Source organism: Nilaparvata lugens, chromosome 10 (genome assembly GCF_014356525.2).
Source record: "Nilaparvata lugens isolate BPH chromosome 10, ASM1435652v1, whole genome shotgun sequence".
Lineage (NCBI taxonomy): Eukaryota > Metazoa > Arthropoda > Insecta > Hemiptera > Delphacidae > Nilaparvata > Nilaparvata lugens.
Window position 1 is genome coordinate 42,432,076 of NC_052513.1, and position 21,846 is coordinate 42,453,921.

At 33.0% G+C, this 21,846-nt stretch overlaps 2 protein-coding genes across 2 annotated transcripts in view; both read right to left on the bottom strand.

Annotated features, from left to right (window-relative positions):
• Positions 1-21,846, bottom strand: part of LOC120353380 — a 437,229-nt gene that overhangs the window by 166,260 nt on the left and 249,123 nt on the right. The window lies entirely within an intron of this gene.
• LOC111052491 (zinc finger protein 2) overlaps positions 12,970-21,846 on the bottom strand; it is a 64,463-nt gene continuing 55,586 nt past the window's right edge. The window contains exons 10-11 of the mRNA XM_039436031.1: positions 18,960-19,173; positions 12,970-13,624 (exon numbers count right to left, since the gene is read on the bottom strand). Coding sequence (XP_039291965.1) covers positions 13,297-13,624; positions 18,960-19,173 — 542 coding nt within the window. The 3' untranslated portion in view covers positions 12,970-13,296. The remainder of the gene's footprint in view (positions 13,625-18,959; positions 19,174-21,846) is intronic.

Here is a 21,846-nt window from a genome sequence, read left to right on the forward strand (position 1 = left end):
ACCATATAGTATAGTGAATATAGTATAGTCAGTGTATATTTTCCCTGTATATTTAAAATGATGTAGTAAAAGTAAAGCTAGTTACCTTACTGTATATTTTTCTCTATGGGACATCTATTCTAAGCTTAAGCCATTTATGAATAATTTCTTACTTTACCTATTTAGAGGCATACATCAATACAGTATTTCATATATGTATTTCACAGCCTGTTCAGTTAAGCCGTCGGTCCCGGCTGCCTGATAAGCAGTCGTCAGGTCATGTCAGAGGCCCTGAAATTGATCAGTTGCGACCTGAAAACTCTGACACCAGACCTGAGTCAGCCAGGTCACACGATAATATTATTATGATTATAGCCTGTCCAGTCGTATAACATCTTGTATCTCCCCTCAATATTTTTATTTGATCTTGATAATACTAATTTATATTTCATAGTGATTATAGGCCTTACAGCCTTAGTTAACTCCCTCCATTGTAACAATAAGTTTAGGTTTCAATTTCAATTTATTTATTCACGTATCATACAATTTCAACAACACAATTACAATTATAAAATGAATACTTATCTAGAACCAAACTACAATAACTATACTACCCACAGTATGGCCATTGGAATTTTTTTCCCGCCGCCGCCATGAAGATTCCAAATATTTGAATTTTACAATGGAGCTGATAGGCGATTATAAGTAAAATCGCTTGCTTTTACTTATTGAAGTATATTTTTGTGATTATTAACTTCGATATAATTTCTTTCATGTTTTCTCTATATTCCCAATATAGTTTTGGAACTTGAAATAGTAGATCGTAGATAATACTGTAGCGAGTAAAAATGCAAGGTAGGTAACCGTAACCTGAATTTAAAAAAAAATACCATACAACTTTTAAAATGTGTCATGATATTGTAATAAATTTTATTCCATTGACAAATAATAGAGTTCTCATATCTATTTCTAGAAGCATGATGGAATTATCATCACAATAGATTCCATAACATTTAAATAGTTTGTTTTATTCAGCCAATAAGTCTGACGAAAATATTGTAAAATGTTGCATATTAACTCTGGAAGAGCCAATTATTTTCGCCATAGTACTACTTGATGAATTTAATAAACATGTAAGGAATTGAAAAATAACACACATAACCATTATTGTTCATATTTAGTGATATTTCTAATCTTAACCACTGCTCGTGGTAATGCAACTCGAAAATCATATCAATAGCTATTGTACCAACATGGTACAACATGGGTAGGGTACTCAGTACCGGTACTGAAGAGAGTCAATCAGAGAATTCAAGACGTCTTTAATCAGCACTTAATCATGGTTGAATATTTCATAAAATGTTACATTCAATAGAGCCACAAAAAATACTTTGAAATTGGATTATTTGAAGTTCGATCCAATAAATGGGATGAGGAAATAAACAAAATTGAAATTTATCTTTCTACATATTTATATAGATCACTGGTTCCCAATAAGTTGTCCGCGAAAGCTCTAGAAGTGGTCTGCGAGGAGTCCGAGGGGAGGAAAATTGATGTTTTATGCTTTATTAGTGTTTTTTAAAGTTATCTTTTTTGTCTATATTAAAGTATAATCAATTTCTCTTCGAAAATGATACATGAAGCTCATCTTAAGTTCATAATATGTTTCCAATCGGTGAAATAAGTGAAATAAGTTCCAAATGTCTAATGCTATAAGATGGGACTTGAAAGTTTGTTTGGCATCTTAATGGCGGATTTGTACCAAGTGACCGAGCTAACCAATCAGAAGCGTGACAGTCAATGGCCATACTGTGGGTAATATAGTTACTGTAAACCAAACCAAAGATCTGATAATAAATATATATTGTATTAGAACCCACATAGACTAGGCTATTACGTCCGTGTGTGGGAGCAGTTCTTTAGCTGTGTTACAATAAAAAATAGGTGATTCCACCTCAGTTATTAGAAGAATTTGTTGCTTGTGTTATCTAGATTACAACAATAAATAATTGTAAACAGTGTAAATAGGTGTAGGGATATTAAATATAGAGAAATGTATTTCCTATGGAAAAAAAAACTTGTAAGCTTTTGTAAAGGTGTGAAATTAATTGGGTATTATTTTAGTAGATTTTTGTACGCCTTCTTTTCAGGTTATTAAACTGGAATAAACTTTGATTCTTTTTACTTTATTCTTTATTGATTCATACAATAAGTACATCATCAAAAATCTGGTGTGGCGCACTCACACAACTTTCCTTGCCGTTATGAAAATTGATCAACTGACGCTAGTGTTCACGCGTATCTCAAGTCTACTATTCAAAGATCTGAGCCAGCTGGTGACAGGACAATAACGCTGGAGACACACGAGGTCTGCTATCTCTTCATAGTGAATGATTTAATAGAATCAACACTTGCCAACAGTTTGCAAATTGAATAATATTATTTTCTCGAACTTCGAGCTTATTTTCAATTTTAGGTGAAAATGTTACTGAACATTAATTGTAGAGATTTTTATGCTCAACCTTTTCACTTGAAATTTCTTGTTTAAATTCAAAGTTTATCTGGAACCTGATAATTGGGAATCTAAAATCAAACTTAGCATAGATGGGGTGGAGCTCCTGAAATTTTTACAGATATGGGACTTGTGGCAATTGATAGAGCTTATCAATGATTTTTTTAGGTATAAATTCGATCAAAATCGTTGGACCCGTTTCGAGAAAATCGTGATAAACCTTGTTTTTGACAACATTTTCGCCGTCATCTTGAGTTGCATTTGATCGAAATTGTTCGTGTCGGATCCTTATAGGGGAAGGACCTTAAGTTCCAAATTTCAAGTCATTCCGTTAATTGGGAGATGAGATATCGTGTACACAGACGCACATACACATACAAACCAATACCCAAAAACCACTTTTCTGGACTTAGGGGACCTTGAAACGTATAGAAATTTGGGGTACCTTAATTTTTTCGGAAAGCAATACCTATGGTATTTTTTGCGTGCCTTACCTATGGTAATAGGGCAAGGAAAGTAGCCTGCTTGTGCAAATTGTTGGTTTCGCCCTTTTTACATAAGACCGACGATAAGTAGCTGAGTTTGTCACGTGTTAATTCAAATGTTCTGTAAGCTGATAAGATTTAGAAAGCATTCCTCAAGATTTAAAATAGTTAACCTGTCCGGTACAGTAGAAATATAATTTCCATAAGTTTCAATAGGACTATTCATACTCGCTCGGCCGTGCTGAGTGTGAAAGGTCCCACTAGAGTGAACTACGTGGACTATCAGCTTTAGATAACAGTAAAAGTTGCGACATAAACTCCCTATATCATGGGATATCTACTTATGCTATTGTTTCTCTATGGTGATATCTACAAGAAAATACTAGGATTGGATATTCTGGATTCATTCAATGAAAAATACATTTAAATGCAATTATTATATTTAAAAAATTACTCTCCTCCGTTCGATAAATACTTCACTAACACTTAAACATTAAATCATCTACTTCATACTAAGCAATTATAACTTTAAAAGTAATCGTAATAATATTGATAATCATTGCATTAATATTTTTGTAGTAGCATTATAATTAATTTGAATTTGTATATCTAAATTTATAATTTCCAAGGTAATAAGTGTTCAGTTATTTATAATTATGAAATTTACAGTATTTTCATAGTGAAAGTGGAAGAAATAAAATCTACCTACAGCTGCATTATCTTAAAATAATAAAGTAGTACATTTTCCAAACATTTCTTGGTTTTTATTAAGTAAACCCACATTTGTGTATATATAGAATCTTGCAAAAAAGTTTGTCAAAAATTTTTCATACATGAGTCACTATTAATGTGAAGGTTACTATGTTCAATCTGTGAAGACCATGATTTATAATCTACTACAAGTTTGAGAAGTCGAGAAAAAATTAAAACACAAAATTCGGAAGATTTTGTAGAATGGAAGAGCAAAGTTTATAGAAATTAAAAATGGTCTAAAGGTATTATTCCATTACGATGGATTCTTAACTAACATTAAAGCTTTAATAAAGAAAACACGAATCAGAATACAAAAATTAATACTCAGTTCAATGGTAAAGAAATGCGTATAATGAGGTACACGTTATAATGGTAGTGAAGAAAGAAAGAAGAACAAACGTTGCCGATCCTCCGTCTTGTCAATGCCTTCTATAGACTGTTACAGGACTGATGCAGGTTTATTAATGTGATATTAACTGTTCATTCTCGTTTAAAATAATCAATTATATTTCATCAAGCAAGAAATTATATTTTTCAATAACTTCATAAAGAATTTTCATAATCAAGATGATATATTTTGTTAATTAATTATTAATTCTACATTGTTGAAAGACGATCTGGCAACAGAGCAAAGCGAGAAAGAGATAGCGCTATCCGCTTTGTTGAATGATAGACAAGGATAGCAATACCATTGCTAATCAAACACTGCCATTATAACGTGGACCTCACTATAGTTTTAAATCATCTGATTATTTCAGAGATGAAGGCTGGACGTTCAAGAAATAATGTAACTTGTCATAATTGAGTTCATCACTTATCATAATGATTTGAATTGGTTTGAATTTACAAGATTACACCATACAATTCCATTCAAATCAATTTGTTTGAGGTGCTTCAAAGCAATGAGATTTCGCATCCAAACTAGAGAAATACAATGAAAATGGCTAAAGCTGCGTTTACACCAAAGTTACTAACAAAATGTTTATTTTTCCGTTCTTATAGATTCTATTAGATTGAACGGAACTTGACAAACACATATTCATCAGGTGTATGATAAGTTATGTTCAATCTAATAGAATCTATAAGGACGGAAAATATAATTTTTGTTAATAGCTTTGGTGTAAACGCAGCTTAATGAATGAATAATTTATAGAAATGTCCATTATTTCATTATACAGATTATTTTGATTTATTTTAAGCACCATTAAAAACAAAAATTTTAACATGGCAATAAATAAAAAAATAGCGAATGCTGGATAGCATGGATCACTCCTATAAAAAATCAATTGTCTCAAATTATGACATTTAATTTATCTATTATTAATTCTTATGGCGTTTATCAGCAGAGATCCTTTTGGATGTTCTGCCTCGCCGTTTTACCCAATGTCATTTCCTATCAACACTCAAGTTTATAGGTGATAATACTAATACTGAAAATATAAATGATTAAATTTTTCTGGAGAAGTTGCTTATTTTATTTCAGATATAAAATGGAAGATAATCAATTATGATTAAAATGATTAAACCTTTCTGGAGAAGTTGCTTATTTTATTTCAGTTATAAAATGGAAGATAATCAATTATGTATCTCATTGAAAATAGTGATTCTTATACTGTGTTTTTTCAGTTGAAAATTAAATTCAATTTATTTTTGTAATAAAAGGTGAAAGTTGACGACGAAACTCCTATTTTTATAATAATTTCACAGTAACCTCTTCCTAAGAGATTCTACAAGTAAGAGTTGAAAAGAGATAACATTTCAACATATTTTGGAACAATCGGTTGAGAATTAGAAGGAATTGACTGTTTTATTTGATGATGTGGCGAAATTTGGCCAGTAATGTTCACTCTACCACCTAACCACGCATTGACAAATTATTGTAAAAACTATTTTTTAAATAATTTCAAAGAAATCTCTTTTTACGAGAGCAAGGGCATGTTCTATAATAATCACTCGGTTGGTTAAAATAGTTCCAATCTTGGCACTAAAACAGGGATTTCTCAGATCAACTAAAACTGGAAATTCTTCAACTAAAAAATGTGTAAATTTATAATTATGGCTTTACAACGATACATTTCAAAACATGGACACTTAATAATTATTATTAAACGAAAATCCAAATTAAATGTTGCAAATAACCCCGAAGACTTCTGCTACTGCAAATATTGACAACAGGGTAAACAGCTAGATGGAAAGTCCATCTGTATACATGGGCACTTAATGACGCTTCCAAGACAATTTATTCATACTAAAATTTATTTACAAAGCCTGAGAATCGATTATTTCATTTTAAGCAGACGTGTTTCTTTTTTTTTTAAACGCGATATGTGAAAGAAATTATGGAGATGAATGTGGTTAAAATTGTATATATTTTTTAAAATATCACGTATCATTTGCCTTTCAGGGGTTGATACTCGAATTTAAAAATACGGATTAAATTTAAAATATGACAATCCAAAACTGGATACATGACATAAATTTCTGATCGCACATAAGAGTTTACATTACAATATATAAAGCGACATTAAACTATTTACAAGATTTACAAATCTCTATATATAGACATCAAACACAACTAAACATCTTTAAAAAAACATTTAAATAACTACCTATCTATTAGTTCTAAGCGATAATCTACTCAATTGAATTGTTTTATACGAAATCTACTAATGTCTAAAATTATACACAGATTATGTCACTATAGGGTAAACAACATTAAAGTGATGTTTCATAATTTATTTATATTTTACAGTATAGTATACCAAGTATATTTTACTGTTATAAACAGTGGATATATTTCTACAAAACATACGCATTACCCATTCATTCTCTCTTAATGAATGCAGATCTTATATATTATTTGATAACATGTTCAATTTGAAAATTAATGAGTATTTTATCAAGCCAAAGTAGCTTCATCAGTTGTTTTATTTAAATATTCAAGCTGAATGAGATCAGTTAAAGTGGAGTTGATTTATTGTAATTAAAATTTGTAATATTTATTTTAATATAGTAGATAACTATCAATGTCAGTTAAAATTTCAACAAAATACCTAGCAATGTTTTCACCTAAAATGCTGCATATTACACTATGAACTACTTATTAATATATCTCAATATTATTACAATAATAAATTTACAATATCTCGACGTGGACCGAGTTTGTTACCAAACAAGTCACTTTGTTATATAAATGACTTTATAAAAGTCAAATAAAATAATATTATATTGTGCATCAAAACCCTGGAACAGGATTTATCATGAGATTTAGAAAATATAATTCGAATAAGGTGGTAAATACCTTGATCTCTTTTTCCCCAACCTATCTCTAAGGAGAAATGAGTGAGCTAATCTATTATTGAAATGAGAGTGAGACTCGGTTGCACAAAAGCCGGTTAAATTTTAACCGTGATTAATTTCACGAGAACCAATCAGAGAAGGCCTTTTAGATAAGACGGCTTCCCTGATTGATTCTCGTGGAATTGATTACGATTAAAATTTAACCGGATTTTTTGCAACCGGGCCTCTATATGTTACAAAGTTTCAATTGCATGGAACTTCAACATATTTTAGAAAGTTAGCTGTTATGGATTGAGAGATATACCAATGTCTATTCTTTAAAAATAATATATTTTCTTTATCAAATAACATTCTATGAGCGAAAGGGAAAGGTTCAGCATGTATTTGAATCGATGACAAACTAAATAAAACTCAAGAATCAATTATTCTTGTTAATCTATCCATAATATTTTCATAAAGCCGGTTAAATTTTAACCGTGATTAATTCTACGAGAACCCATCTTTTCAAAAAAGCCTTCTCTGACTGGTTCTTGTGAAATTAACCAAGGTTAAAATTTAACCGGCTTTTGTGCAACCGGGCCATAGTCTTATAAGTACTGTAGGCTATCATCATTTTCAAGTCCACTTAAAAGTTTTAAACGCTTAAATAAAGAAAACTAGAAGCTTCAAAGTCAAGTACACATTAACATATTTAAATTCTTAAATTGTCCTGTTAACTTAAGACTTGGGCCCGCCGCAAAGTAGACCCACGAAAAGCAACCCACGCCGTGGGATGTTTTGTAAACCATTGCTATAGAATTATTCATAATCAATCAGCTGACAAGTGGATTATTCATTGTATGTATTATTATCATTATGTGGATTAGCGTGGGTCTACTTTGCAGCGGGCCTAATCGATACCTGGAGTTAACATGAGACTTAGTTAACTAAGACTCTTCATTTCAGCTCTAAAATTGGTTTTTTAAAATGTTAAAATTTCTGATTTCAGCATCCGTATAAAATCAGTAATATCCCAGCAGTTGGACTGCAATTTCTAATAAAATCTTCCATTAGTATAAAAACAGTTTTACATTGATAAATATGGCACAATAATTTATAAAATAATAATATTATAATTCAAGAAAAATTCGAGGCAAACTCTGGTAATGTTACAATGCACGATTTTTTCATATACTTCCTCGGAGAAAGCACAAATACATTGCAGTTTGTACAATAATCGTATAAGTGAAAACTAGATAAAATGATTTCAAAGTAAATTTTATTTTAGTCATGATTTCCAGTTCAAAATAATTGACAATATGTATTAATTATAATGAATCAGTACAAATAAAACGTGTAGTATTTGTAAAACTATCAAAGACATGAATGAAAGTAGGCAATTGGTTGTAATTCATAATGTAAATCTGATTACCTTTCTCTTTCTCTACTATCCTGAGGTCCTCGTTACAATGGCAGTGGAAAGATAGGAGAACAACGTTGCCGATCCTCTGTCTTGTCAATGCCTTCCATAGACGGTAGCTGATACAGGTTTATTGATGTAATATCAACTGTTCATTCTCGTTTAAAATCATCAATCATATTTTATTAAGCAAGAAGTTATAGCTTTCATAAATTTCATAAATGAGATGAAATATTTTGTTGATTAATAAATTATTCTACATTGTTAGAAGACGATCTGGCAACAGAGCAATGCGAGAAAGAGATAGCGCTATCCGCTTTGTTCAATGATAGACAAGGTTAGCAGTACCATTGCTAATCAAACACTGCCATTATAACGTGGACCTCACTATATTGTAATCGAATTTGTTACGTAGAGCTGCATCATAAGAGTATCCATGGGAAAATGGAGCAATTAAATAAATTGAGCCCAATTAAATTAATTGAAATTAAATAAATTAAATAATATTGAAATAATATTACATTTTAATAAAATTCATACGAATTTGCAAACTATGATGGTAACATCGATCTAACATCACTACTGAGGAAACTTTGTGCAACTAAATGAAGTGTAGAGGAACCGAAGAAGTTACAAGATCAACTCCCGTTGCACGAACGTCTGTTAAATTTAATCGTCGTTAAACAATGACGGTTGACGAGAACCAATGTGAGAAGCAAATGTCATATTTAATATGGCCAGCGGTAATCAAGGTCAAATTTAATAGAGGTATGTTTAACCAGGCCTACAAGTCAAATTTTGAATGAAACTGTTATCTAAAATTTGATTTGATTAATTATTATACAGTATGCCTTTTATTAGGGCGAAGTTAGGATTCCTGGTCCTCTTTGCCACACAACCCTAATAATCCTACTTTAACCCTAAAGAGACACACTGGGGAGTTTCACACCCCAGGGATTTTTTTCTGTTCTGCAGTTGACAATATCAAACAGATGGGAATTTATGCCCAGTCTAAATTAGGTTTGTAGTATTTTCAACTACTCTCCACCACTTCCAGTCAGTAATAGCATTCTACAAGGTCACCAGCTCATCTTGTTCTTCGTTTGGGGTGTCTAACACCCCAGAGTGTCTTTTACGAGATACTTTTATCAAACACTTTTATTACAAAGATTTACTTGTATTGTCACTCCAAATGTGGTATGGGATGATGGATCAGATTGGAATAAATGCTATGATTCTCTACAACTTGAGATTCAAAACAATAAAATGTGGTTGCAGCTCGTTAGAAAAAGTGAATGTAATTAAATATTTAGGCGTTATGTTCGACTGTCATCTGAAGTGGAATGCTCACATTGATAGTCTGTGTAGAAGATTGAGACATGTCATATACAAGTTTCATAAATTGAGCGGTCTCGGGGATGCGAATATAGTGAAATTGGTGTACTCGGCATATGCTCAGTCCATTTTTCAGTATGGAATCAGGGTGTGGGGTGGTGCCTTGGATACGCACATGAACAAGATTCTCGTATTGCAAAGACATGTAATAAAAGCCGCTCTTGGCCGTCCCAGACGCTACCCAACAAATCTTCTGTTTGTTGAGTTCCCCGTGCTAACGGTAAAGCAGCTCTATATAAAAAATTTAATACTGTACCTGAATAAATGTAAAAATATATTTAAACCATACATGATGTCATACAACTTCCGAGCAAAACCGAACTATATTATAAATAGAACTGACTTAACTGTCTGCCGAAGACAATTCACTTACATCAGCAATAAACTTATTAACTTGGTACCTCAACACTTTCTAGTAAAACATATAACTAAGTCATCCATAAGAAATATAGTTGAATGGATAAGATCTGTTAATGTATCTCACCTCTTTCATAATTGATCTCCTTATCTTTTGTCACCTCCATATAGATTTTTAGTTTTAATTCAGGTGTTTTTTCCTATAGCCATCTCTGTAATAAAGCACTCCTTTTGTTTATTATTTATTTTCATTATATATTTTTTTTTCAATATTGATATATCGATTAAATGGTTTATTAATTTTGTAAGATTTCTAAGATTGATACTCGTTGCAGCACACAAACCTCTGGTTTTGCTGGCAACGCCTATAAGCTAATTTTGAGAAGAATTATTATTTATTTCATGTTAATGTTTAAATGAAGTTTTTAATTGTGTTTTTGTTTTGAAAAAAATGTATTGTATTATGGCAAATAAAGAATTTGATTTGATTTGATTTGATTTGAAGAGACGTGAGTTTTTGATGAAGTTGTCATTGGCAATGATCAAGCCATTCGTTCAAACCGGATTAGGAGCTCCAACACTTAGGCGGAACATACGTACTTCTAAAATTAGTATACATATTGATGAGCAGTGCTTTACTTTTGATTTCTGTATGTACTTGGAACAAAAATGATTAAGAAATGATGAAGTATAGTCTAAGTAATTGTTTTTTTCACATTTTCCAAAATTAAATTGGGGTGTTCAACACCCCAGTGTGTCTGTCTACTGTGTTAGCATAAAGTAAGTGTGTCTCTGTAGGGTTGAAAAGAATAGTCAATAATGGACTAAATTGAGTCAAAAAATAAAAATTTGCTTCAGACTTTAAATAAAACTGCTTTCTAATCATCCTATTTTTGAAAAGAAAACTCTATATTGGACTTGACTGTCATTAATCAAGTTCCACTTTGCTCAGAAATTCATTTAAAATGGTAGGGACATAATATTTATTTATTTATTTATTCATACATTGATAGTGATGCAATATAATTCTCAACTATGAATGATTGGGAGAGGAACAACAGGCTTAAAGCCCAAAACTGTTCCTTTCCCAAATTTGGATAGAAATTGACCAAAAATATGTTATGTTTATCACTTCATAGGCTAAGTAAGTTTTGCCCAATTTTGTGTCCAAAATATATATTAAAACTAGAAATTTAGAATTTAGATAAGGTGGAAACCAAATTCAATTATTTAAATTTGTATTAAGTGGGGTTCCACCCAAATTATTAATGTAATGTTTCTTTTAAATACTCTGACATTGTCTGATGCAATTTTGTAATAATTGTTCTTTGACAAAAATAAATTGTTTCTTTATTTCACTTAATCATCACTGATAACTGGAAAATAGTCCTACTTTATTAATCATCACTGATAACTGGAAAATAGGCCTACTTTATTATTTAAAATTTTTAAACCTGAAATGAAACTCAGGTTACTTACATTTAAGATAACAGCCATTGAAATATCATGCCATTTAAATGATATGGATAGTGATTTTGAAAGAACATGACTTCTGGTATTGATACTTTGTTGGGTAATAGTTTTAAACGTTATCATTTGAAATTAGAGAACTATTTGATAGTATATTACAGTTAAAACGGAGAATAAAACATATTTATGTATTTTGATCACAAATTTGATGATTCATGGTGAACACTGACTTTATTTAAAATAAGTAGAATTCATTCAAATACTAACATAATTATGTATATTGACTTTCGCCCATGTCACGCACATAATAGTCTTTTTAATAGGCTACTCTCGAATATAAATAAAAATAGAAAGCTAAGTACCCTTTGTTCACTCTCAACTGTTGTGAGTATGAAATAAAATTAGAGACATTTACAAATTCATGGTGAACGCTTTGAGATTGCGTAGCTATATTTTAGAAGCAACAGGCTAAGGTATTTAGGGAGATCACTGGATTATCAGGGGAATTATTTTTACAGTAACCTTTTTTATGGTTGCATAACTTGTGTTAAAATATCCATATTATCTGATTAATATTAAAAGATTATGTATCATGTATGAATAATTGTCGCTATGTTGATACTGTTGATTTATTTCAAGAATTTATGTTTCTATTTGCATGGGTTGAAATAACCAAACTATCTAGTCTACATCTGTTAACTTAAATATTGTTCATCTTATAAGATTCATTGTTGTAATTTGTTATTTATTTCGAGCATTTATGTTTCTCTTAAGGTGCGTACAGATATACGCGCCGCGAACATGAGCAATTCACTTTTAATCAAGCTGACTATATCTGTATTTTTACAGAAACAGTAAGATACAGATATAAAAAGCTTGGCATCAGATGATTAAAAGTGAATTGCCAAGCTTTTTTGCTGTATCTTAACGTGTCTGTAAAAATACAGATATAATCAGCTGATTAAAAGTGAATTGCTCATGTTCGCGGCGCGTATAATTATCTGTACGCACCTTTATGGTTGCATATGTTGAAATATTCCAACTATCTACACCTTTTAATATCAAATATTATTTAAGATTTATTGTCTCTATGTTGTTATTTGTTAATTTATTTAGAGGATTTATGTTTGTTACAGTATTACCATAGAGAAACATTAGCGTAAGTAGATATCCCATGGTATAGGGTGTTTATGTCGTAGCTTTTACTGTTATCTCAAGCCGATAGTCCACGTAGTTCTTTCCCGTGAAGCTGTGTGACACTGGCAGTCTCTCATATTGTGCCGTTCATACACTCTCACCCGGCCAAAACATTTAAAATCGACAATAATCGGCTTGAGATAACAGTAAAAGTTGCGACATAAAGTCATTTTACCATGGGATATCTACTTACGCTAATGTTTCTCTATAGTATTACTTTTTCATTGTTACTTTTGAATTGAAAATGTACAGCCAATTTGTATGAGCCAAGGCTCTTGAACAAATAAAATGATGATGATGATGATTATTATTATTATTACTCTCAACTTTTGTGAGTAAACAGTTTAAAAATTGTACTCAGATTTCTATTTTTATTCACACGCACATAATATACGATGGTAGCCTAGAATCTAGATCAACTGAAACATAGACGAAGCGAACCTGACCGCTCAGAACGGACCGTTAGCCTTGACATGGCAACTGGAAGTGGATGCCTGCTCGTCTTGGGGCGGGTGATGGAGGATGTCCATCTGGTGGCGGTGCTGATCCATGGGCGCCCCTTGGCGTATCAGTGACACGGGCCCGCCGCCCATCTGGAGGCGGTTGTCGGCTCCCCCAGGCGGCAACTGCTCTGTGTGATGTCGGTGGTCCATTTCCGGTGGCATTCTGGTCTGGTGTTCCACTTTCACCTTGTTGCTGCTGTTGTTGTTGTTGTAGCATCTGTTGTTGCTGTTGTTGTTGTTGCTGCTGCTGTTGTGCCTGTTGCTGTTGTTGAACCTGGAATGAATAAAAAGTTACCTTCAGAAATCAACAACTATAAATTAGATCTAACAACTGTTACCTGTAGAGATATAGTTTATTTGTGCAACTAGTGCGCAAAGTGTCAGTTTGCTGCACCGAAAGAAACGTTTACGCCCGAGCCGTAGGCGAGGGCGGAATGGTTTGTTGAGTGCAGCAGAGGAACTTTGCGCACGTATTTCACATTAAGTTTTTCCTACAGTTACCATTGAATATGAAAAGTGGGTAATTATGGGTAAAATTGTCTGAAATCCATCAAATGTTTTTCTGTGTAATTTTATTATTGATAAAAACCTTAATCCTAAAATCCTAAAGTCCTCGTTGTCCTTGGTTATAATATATAATGAATAATAATTAGCGCGTTGTGCTTCGTTGCACCTCTGCTCACTATAGCAGCCCAGTCACTGTTACCAACTTCATTTTGATTTTGCTGCACTGTTGCTCCATATAACCTACTAAGTATTTTGCGTTGCCATGTTGCAAATCTGGAGTGCAGAAAAATTTTTCCCGCACTAGAGCGGAAAAGTGATTCTTTGCGTTCTGTAATCAGTGCAGCAATGGCCACTTTTCAACGTAACTGTAGGAAAAATTAAATTCATTTCATTCATCAAAAGCATATTTACTAATAGTGTAACAAAGGGCCCGTTCTGTGTACATAGAATGTGGTAAATTGTCCGATTCACAATTTACCAGGTAAAAATTGTAATTTCCGCGTCTCATGGGAAGAATTTTGACAGATTCTGTACCAGAAACCAGTTCCAGTTCCAAGTTCCTGCCCCACAGTAAAAGCATGTTAAATTGTTACAGTTCCAACTATCCGAGCTCTCATTGTTCGATTGAATAAATTGTAGTCTGCTTGCTTCTCTGCGCATGCGCTGATAGTATGTTTGTTTACCATAGCATAGCCATAGAATACATAACCAACAAAATGATGTTTGATAACCATTCGTTAAATGAATTATTCTCTATAGAGAATTTGAGAGTAATGGAATGAAAGAAATGCACACTTTTCTAGACGGTAAGTTTGCAAAACAGACTTTATTGATTCACGCAGCTAGTAAACGACACATTTTGGTGTAAATCAACTTTATAAGTGCGCGCCAAAAGCTTGAACCAAAGATTTTGAAATGGCGTTCCATGGGAGCATTTTGCACTAGTCACGTGATGGAACAATTTACGATTGGAACTGGAACAATTTACTGTACACAGAACGTACACAATAATGACTCGAGATTTCTGCTCCAGAATTTTTTTTCATTAGTTTTTTCATTTTTCAGTGGACTCGCTTACCTTTATTTTGAGTACCTATTCCTCTGTTTTCTTCCTTCCCCCCATTTCTCCCTTCCTTTATTCCTCATTACTTCTCTTCTCTTCTTTTGCCCGCCTATTACATGGGAAACCATAGTTGGCTAGGTATCTTCCTCTCTTTTTTTTCTCTTCTCCAACACACCCAAACACTAAGCCCATGGTTTTTTATATTTGTAACATTTTATTGTGTTTTATTTGTTTCGTAAATCTTTGTAATTTTGTTTTGTCTTGTTTTGTGTGTTTTTAATAAATTGAAAAATTGAATTATAATGAATATACTCCCTGCGTGGATGACTTGTCCGTGAGCAGGGAGGAGTCAAAATGAATCGATCTCATACCGAAATAGGCCTAACACATTTTTGATTATTGATGAAATAAATCAATGTTGGTTATGAGCTTAAAGAGCAATGCATTCTCTTCAATTTGATATATTATTTTTCTATTGTATGGATTTATCCATGACCATTGCAGCAGTTTTTATTGGTGAGTTTGAAATCTTCTAAAGGTCAATTGACGAAGGAATTTGGAGGGAATGTTTAGAACCCAATTTTTGACTTTGCAGCTTTGTTGGGACAAAGGAGGTGAACATACCAAAATTTTTCATCTCTACCCATCTAGCAAACGGATGAAGGTGGTTAAATGCTCAACTCACACTTACGCAACTCAGGTCGAGCAGAGACTCGACTCTAGTCGAGATCATGTGTTTCCAAATGGTGACACTCAGACCAGTCGATTCTAGTCTCCGCGACGTTACCACTTGAAAACACATGCTCTCGACTAGAGTCGAGTCTCTTCTCGACCTGAATCGCGTTAAGTGTGAGTTGAGCATAAGAGTTTCAATTTTCGCTTACGCGTTTATATCTTGGGAACAATTCACTCGACCGACATGACTAACCATTCAAAAATGAAGCTTGAAAAACTTCCTACAAGTTTTGTCCAGTGGAGTTTTGTGATATCGTCAATAGTTTTCACAATATATGCATCTGAAAGTGTGGAATCTCCAACATTACTAGTGCTAGTCTTACATTAACACAAGGTTAGTAAAACACAGGTTTTTATATGACCTTTTGCAGTGTCAGGGCTTAGAACTTATACATTAACCTGAAAATGAAAATGAAATTTATTCTCCTTTTCTTATACAAACAAAGAATTACAATATTTTATCTTAGAATTAAACTGACAGCAATTGTTATAGGCGCTGCCAGTATCATATATTATAATTACATATTTCGAATATTATATAGTTGCTATTTCAAAAAATCTAAGCAAAGTATTTTCGGCCATTGCGGTACAAATGTGCATATAATGTGCAAGAACAGCTATAAAAATTTATTTAGAAAAACAAAGCAGAAGCGCAGTGTTGAATTTTGTAATATTAAAACAATACTATAACTTAATAAGAAAAATATGAGCTAAGTGGAAATATAAATCACAAAGTACAAAAAGTTTGGGAATTTATGGAGTATAAATACATGGCATTGTACCGGTAGCTGAAACAGTGTATGATTTTCAGGATAGAATTGAAAAAAAGTTTTCTATATCTTGATATTGGAATAGCCAGTCTTTAATTATTGTTGAGAATTCTTTCCAAGTTCTAGTTCTTCTACCAGCATGTGGTATAGCGTTGAAGAGTTTTGGGCCTAGGTATACAAAAGATTTAGAAAAGAAGCTAAAATTTATTCTTGGTAGTCTTGATACCAGGTCAAGTCTTCTTCTTTAAGAAAAGCTGGGCCTGAAAAATCCATCGTTTCCACTTCGCATAAAGAAAATTCTTAAGACTTTGAAAACAAAAAGATGGCGAATTGGGAGAATACGTAATCTCTTGTATAAAGGAAACGAATTCTCTCTTCGTTTTTTGAATAGTATTAGTCTGATGAAATGTTTTTGCAATTTGTGTAGTGGACTAAAGTGCACTTTTGCAGCTCCACCCAACATACAATGCCGTATTCTAATTTTGAATTTATTAAGGCATAATATACTGTGCGTAGTGTGTTTGTATCACACAGCTCTCTCAAGTGATAGAATTTACAAAGATAGGTATTGATACTTTTCTTGAGATTAGATATATGTGTTTTCCAATTTAAGGCTGAATCAATAAAAATACCAAGGTATTTAATCTCTTCGACCTGCTCTATAGGAGGACATTGGCATAATAAGTCATATGTACAGCTATTTACATGGAAAATAATAGGTTGATTGTGAATTTTTGGTGCGCGCAAAGAGAAATTAATAAATTTGGTTTTTTCGACATTGATTGCTAATCTATTTCTAAGATACCATTGTTGAAGAAATTTACAGTCATGGTTTACTCTATTGTACAGTTCCTCCCATGATTTCCCTGAACTAACTAATACCGTGTCATCTGCATAACAAAATATTTTTCCATTTAAATTGGCATCACATAGGTCGTTGACAAAAATTATAAAGAGAATAGCTGAAAGAACTGATCCCTGTGGAAGTCCTGAAGTTACTGTTGAAAAAGAACTACAGGTATTCTTAATTTTTGTACATTGAACTCTATCATTTAAAAAAGATTTAAACCATTGTAGGGCCACGCCCTACCTTCCGGTAGTAGCGCCCTACTCAATCACACGAGCAGTCGCGTGTTGTATTTTGTACAACATCCAATTTTCCAAGTGTTATGTACTCTGTTTACCGTACTGTCAAAACATATTAATTAATTTGTATAATTACTTTTCCATCTTCTTGGATTATTTTACGCCTATAAACATTTGGATGATTTTTGATAAATGTTTATTTTAAATTATCTATATCCATTATGTAGTGTTTCATTCTTGTGTTATAAATTTAAAAAAAATTGTCATGGCTTCCTTGAATTGGTCTTTTTAAGTCTGTCATTTGCTTGTGATTTTGTTACTTTGTCTTATCGTTTGTAAGTATTGAGATGTGACCTGGTTTCCATAATTTTAGTTATTCTAGTGGTTCGAATAAGCTCTTTTTCTTTCTATTGACATGTTTGCTGTACCTAGCTGTTCGAACTCACTGTCGGCGCACAAGTTTTCTTTGCCGGTATTGCCATTTTGTAAGTTAGAATATTTATTTTATCAATCTGTATTATTTTATGGCAAATAAATGAATTTGAATTTGATTACCATTCCATAGCCTAATAAGGTACATCAAGCAAAGCCATCAATTCGGTGTTATTGGTTTACAGTCCCCGTATACAGTCTTTCCCTATCTTATGTACAGTGCGACTCATGCACTGTCGCGACTAAATGGCACCTAAAGACTGAACCATTGCTCGGTTGATATTGCAACTCGATGGAGTGATGGGGGAAAGTTTTGGAATGCATAGGTGACTCATTCACTGACACCACCCCATTCAATAGTTTTGTGCAGCAAAAAAAAAAAACTGACACTGTTGTACTTTTTACAACAGCGCGACTTCCGGAAGGTTAATTTTCAACTAGAAAAATAATTCATCTGAATCTTGAAATAGTTATTTGTGCAACTAGTGCGCAAAGTGACAGTTTGCTGCACCGGAAGAAACGTTTACGCCCGAGCCGTAGGCGAGGGCGGAATGGTTTCTTAAGTGCAGCAGAGGAACTTTGCGCACGTATTTCACATTAAGTTTTTCCTACAGTTACCATTGAATATGAAAAGTGGGTAATTATGGGTAAAATTGCCTGAAATGCATTAAATGTTTTTCTGTGTAATTTTATTATTGATAAAAACCTTAATCCTAAAATCCTAAAGTCCTCGTTGTCCTTGGTTATAATATATAATGAATAATAATTAGCGCGTTGTGCTTGGTTGCACCTCTGCTCACTATAGCAGCCACAGCAGTCACTGTTACCAACTTCATTTTGATTTTGCTGCACTGTTGCTCCATATAACCTACTAAGTATTTTGCGTTGCCATGTTGCAAATCTGGAGTGCAGAAAAATGTTTCCCGCACTAGAGCGGAAAAGTGATTCTTTGCGTTCTGTAATCAGTGCAGCAATGGCCACTTTTCAACGTAACTGTAGGAAAAGTATTTAGTTACCTGATTGTTGCGCGGCTCAAAGGGCTTGTCCATATGTTGACGTTCGTGCAGGTAGAGGTGGTTCTTCTGTGCAAAGCATTTGCCGCACTTGTCGCAAGCGAATGGCTTGAGCTTGCAGCTTGCATCCGCGTGCCGCTGTCTGTGCTGAACAGGCCGTGCTTCTGACTGAAGCCGCGACCACAGTCGCTGCAGATGTGCGGCTTCTTGTTGCCACCTGCACAATCAATCAAGTTAATGTCAATTCACATAGATTATTAGTGAAACGGGGCTTACATTTGTAATATTACATTTTTTCTCACATTGGAATCGAATCTTCAATTCGAGATCTATGAAACTTTATAGTAAATATCAGAGTCATCGATATACGGACAAACTTTTGACTGAGAATTTTTTTATCGTAAATGATTGTTGCATTGTTCCATGGTGTCACCGAGGCTGGGTTAACAGAATTAATAGATAAATGGTTTATTTAAATAGAGATGATATATAAAAATTTAAAATAACAGTTTCAAAATAAAGTTTTATTGAGAACAAATATAAAATGTGAATTCTAAACTTGTAATTTATAAATTTTTGGTAACGTGTCCGTAACGTTGAGGTGTCTAGAAGCTTTGCTCTCTTCCTGATAGCTTTATTTTTCCTGTTCTTTTTTTTCTCTCTGAAACATGGCTGGCTGATGGGTGTTGTAATTTTGTGCTCTCTAAATAATTTTCTATTTAAGTGAATTTATTAATGTTTTAATTTGAGTTTTAAACAGTTTATAGTGTTCTATTTTGTCTGTATATTGCTATTTGTGTATACAAGCCAATAGCCACTGTTTTTCAACTGTAAACTGGATAAGTACTTAGCTCGTAGTAACTTTAAATGCTTAGGCTTGTAAGATATTGTTCTTTGTGTATTTATGTAGTATATTGCCAAAATTCATCTGAAGATTATAAGTTCATTTGCTCTGAAAATTGGATTTCTCATTCATAGGCGATAGATCCATTCATAATTTATCAAGAATCTATTACGTTGGAGCCGATAAATTTCCTTAGGTTAATAGGTGTGAAATGCTATCCAGCCGATTTAGGAAAAATTGGTAGCACGGCACATTCATTATTGATTCATACAATGAGTAGTACATCAACAAAATGATAGGGACAGAAAAAATAAGGTAACCTTGTGCTATTCCTCTCCCAAATTTAGATCATGTTACACACACTATTATAATTATTTCAAATGCTCTACTCAGCATGGCGATGTAACCAATGTTACCAGCATAAGACTCGAAAACAAATTATATGTGTCTACAAACCCATCAGAGTAGGAGGTTAAGACACAATGAAACACCTAAATTATTCATTGGAGAGTCGGAATTGGTGATCAAGAGCTCAACGGACTTCTTAGGAGTGAAACTGGAGGAAGGGCTGGGTTGGGGGAACAATTGGATAAGATTGAAAGTAAAATAGCGGGTGGAATTTTTGTCTTAAGAAATTTAAGTAAATTAAATAATAAGCCTCTATTGAAGTCATCTATCATTGCTTGGTGGAGTCACATATTACATATTCAGTGGCCCTATGGGGAGCTAGAGAGAGTAACCTTCAGAAAATTTTCATTTGTCAAAAGAAAGCATTGCGCACTATGTTGAGGTTGCATCCACAAACACATTGTAGGGACTATTTTATTGAAATGGAGATTCTCACTGTTCCCTGTCTCTATATTTTGGAAATGTGTGTATATATTAGAGGGTGTTCACTACAGACTATTAATAAGACGCATGAATATAATACACGGCATAAGAGTACCTTCTCGGAATATCATAGATTAACTTTGTATGAAGAAAAACCCAGTTATATTGGTAGAAAGATTTACCAAGTACTACCAATTCGGTTGCGGGAAATATTAACGATAAAAGAGTTTAAACGAAGTTTGAAATTATTTCTAAAGGAGGAGTGCTTTTATAGTCTGAAGGACTATTTTGATTACTGTAATAGAGTCAAAGACAAATAGTAATTATATACTAGATATAAATTTCATGAAAAATTAATGGTGTCTCGCTTTTGCTAGCACTTTGACTTGTCTGACGCCGTTGAGGCCAACCACACGTAATATAATCTATCTATCTATCTAGACTTCGTCAATGAGAACTCTGTCATATGTTTTTTCACCCGTACAATTTATAAGAAACGATCCCATCGTTCTATAATCAAATTTAACGCTCCTCTCATTGCTAACACCTAGTCCGAAATAGATTAAGTCTTGTAGTTGTTCACTTCACAAAATTTAACGCTCCTCTCTTTGCTAACACCTAGTCCGAAATAGATTAAGTCTTGTAGTTGTTCACTTCACAAAATTTAACGCTCCTCTCTTTGCTAACACCTAGTCCGAAATAGATTAAGTCTTGTAGTTGTTCACTTCACAACATTTTCAGTGCTTAATTATTTTCACAAAGTAGATTTAATTTAGATGCTTGACATTAGTAAAGTTTTCTTAACCGAGAAACGATAGGAACTATAGTGAAACTATGACACAAGCTACAGTAGCTAATTTGGAGACATAATTCTGATCACGTTGTCATTAAAATTTTCAGAGAACTGTTACTCTAAGAATGAACTTCTGAGAAGAAAAAAACGCCAGTGGAGAAATTCATTCATAGGAATGTCCCTCATATAATCCCAATGTGTAGTGAGAAGAAAATAGGAAGACGTAAAAAAACCTTGAAAGGAAATCGGTCAAGTTTGATCTCTCTTAAAATTAGCAACTGTATAACACCATAAAGTACCATACTAAGAGAAAATATATAGTGTGGTCCACGTTATAATGGAATTATTTGATTAGCTTTGGTGTTGCTATCCTTGTCCATCATTCGTCAAAGCAGATAGCGCTATCCTTCTCTAGCTCCGTA